The 2,723-nt window shown below is 41.9% G+C and overlaps 1 protein-coding gene across 1 annotated transcript; it reads right to left on the bottom strand.

Annotated features, from left to right (window-relative positions):
* Positions 1-419: 419 nt before the first annotated feature.
* On the bottom strand, positions 420-2,012 carry LOC148040494 (small ribosomal subunit protein eS4z-like). The gene is made up of 5 exons (XM_087699843.1): positions 1,860-2,012; positions 1,686-1,763; positions 1,391-1,571; positions 1,209-1,306; positions 420-1,063 (listed from the first exon to the last, which is right to left on the bottom strand). Exons 1-5 carry the CDS (start codon positions 1,860-1,862, stop codon positions 629-631), a joined length of 795 nt encoding a protein of 264 aa, XP_087555969.1. The 5' UTR covers positions 1,863-2,012; the 3' UTR covers positions 420-628.
* Between the last annotated feature and the right edge of the window lie 711 nt (positions 2,013-2,723).

Genomic DNA, 2,723 nt, shown 5'->3' with positions numbered 1-2,723 from the left:
AGGAGGTAAGACTGATGCATCTCTGTGCAAGACTTAAGTCCTCACAATAGGAGGTAGACTGATGCATCTCTGTGAACAAACAAAGTAGAGTAACATAGGACTGTTTAAACATCTACATGACACGCTTTCAAACCAAGTTTCCCATTAACTGCTTAAATATCTACATAAAAATATAGAAATTTCAGAAATTACAATCCAAAAGCAGTCAACTTCAAGATATTTTAGAAACTTAAAAATGCTCAGACACGTACAGTACACATGCTGAAACTATAGTTGACAGAGAATATAATGGATCTCTGAAGTAGACAACGGTCAAGAAAATGACAGTCCACAATTAGCTGTGCAAATAACTGCAAGACTTTTATATCAAGAAGTAAACAGACATTACACAAGAACTTCAGAAACCTCAAAAAAAGGAGTCCCACCAAAACTCAGTTAGCTTTCCCATTAATTGAAGATATAGTCGAATGAGCCAGCTTATCAAAAAGCCAGAAGCAATCTAATTGACTCCTGCATGTAAAGTTCAAAGTGCAACAAAGCCTCTAAATCAACAAAATGTATATAATTTCCGCTTGAACTTCTAGTTTCTAGACTAAGAACTTGTAAGGTCCCAAAAGCTGCATCAAATTCAAGCAGCAGCTGTCTTCAGAGCCCCAGCTCTTTTCTTGGCTTCTTCCACAATAGAGAGCTTAATTCCTTTGCCTCTTGGAAGGGTCACCCAGGGTTTGCTTCCTTGACCAATGGTAAACACATTTCCAAGCCTAGTTGCAAACTCTTGTCCTGCAGCATCTTGAACGTGGATGATCTCAAAACTGCCCTTATGCTTTTCACGATGCTTAATGATACCAATTCGCCCCCTATTGCGGCCACCGGTCACCATTACAATGTTGCCAATATCAAACTTAATAAACTCAACCACCTTTCCAGTCTCAATCTCAATCTTGATGGTATCATTGGCCTTTATCAAAGGGTCTGGATACCTAATCGTTCGTCCATCATATGTTGTGATGTAAGGGATCCCCTTGTCACCAAAGCAAGCAGCTCGGACTTTGCAAAGTTTGTACTATGAAACAGGAAAAATGGAAGAGAAATAAAGAGCTCAACTATTTAACACTGGTACAGAATAACTAAGAATTGGCTCAATCTCGATATACACTTCAAGCATTCCCACGAAAACCAGATGCTTCTAAAACATCTAAAACATGTACCTTTGACTCCTCAATACTGATTGAATGCAATGTAAATCGTCCTTTGCTGTCATACAGAAGGCGAAAATTTTCCCCCGTCTTAGCAATCGACAAAACATCTGCAGAACAAAGTCACATATTTCTCAACAACACACTTCAACGGATATCCAAGAGCACCTGCTGACCGACAGGAGAAGACATACCCATAAATCCAGCAGGATAGCACTTGTCCGTGCGAACCTTGCCATCAACTGAGATGAGCCGTTGCATTACAATCGCAATCACCTCACGGTAGGTGAGAGCATATTTAAGCCGGTTCCTGAGGAGTACCACAAGCGGCAGGCACTCCCTTGTCTTGTGAGGCCCGGCAGATGGTTTCGGAGCCTGTGTCAAGACAAAACGAAAACGCACAAAAGAATGAAAAACGCAGTTACGCTACACGAAAACGGCACAGGCACAACCTTGGCCACTACATCTTGATGAAGAGAAAGATCGTACAAAGGCACCACCAAGCTTGTCGAGCATCCAATGCTTGGGTGCATTGAGCCGCTTCAAATGTTTCTTGAGACCGCGAGCCTGCACACAGGCAATAGTAGGGGTTTCAGAAGCCAAAACATCTCTCTCTCTCTCTCTCTCTCTCTCTCTCTCTGTGTTTGCGCATCTATGTCTTACCATGGCTCCCGGCAGCAGCACCCGCTTCGCTTACTCCTGCCCTCTGATGGTCTTGAGCTCGATTCTCCTGCGCCGAAGAGAATCAAAAAGACGAAGCAGCAAAGAAATGGGGCAATAAAACCCTAGCTTTGGGGCAAGAACTTAGCGGTCGGTCACATGAAGATGAGCGGCTTTCTACTTGTGAAACTTGCTAAAATACGCGTGACTTTCAAGCATTAGTACAATTGTATGAGTAAAAAATTTTACGTCTTGGTCTAATGTCCCATAATCTTTTTTTTGGTGATGTGGTGTACTTGTTATGAATGGTAAAACAAAAAATGCATTGATTATGGCTCAAACATAAGCCAAAAACTTAGACCTTGCGAAACTTCTTATATATTATCTCATAAACATGTGCTAGCCCTCATCTTGTTGACTAAAGCAATCGGCTCAAGCGAGTGTGCAAGAGAACACCGTTGTTCAGACTTAATCTTCTATTGTGGAAGTTATTGGTCAAGAAGCTCCTAAACAAAAGACAAGTTGATTTGCAAGTTCTCAATGTCCCCTACATATCATGTCATCTATGCGACTTGAAGCAAAAAATTGAATGCCTTTTTGGGAATGCATTAGAGTGTAATCGGCTAAGGGCAAAGCTAGGGGTGGGTTGAAGAGGCCAACTACTATAGCTCCACTAGCCTCAAGGTGGCCTTGTTTGGTGATCAAGGTCTAAGGTTTACTAATCAAAACTTGAAAGTAGTGGGGGAGGGTAAGAAGCAAGCTTTTGAGGTCTTTTAAGCAACCCCCCTATTCCTATTCAACATACTTCACTTCTTCTGCCCTTAGTTTAAGGTATCTAGAGTTCCACTTGCACCACCACTCCTCTCT

This window comes from Lygodium microphyllum, chromosome 2, assembly GCF_053477565.2.
Source record: "Lygodium microphyllum isolate KBCC chromosome 2, Lygodium_microphyllum_v1.1.10, whole genome shotgun sequence".
Classification (NCBI taxonomy): Eukaryota; Viridiplantae; Streptophyta; class Polypodiopsida; order Schizaeales; family Lygodiaceae; genus Lygodium; species Lygodium microphyllum.
This window is presented reverse-complemented; position numbering and strand designations above follow the sequence as displayed.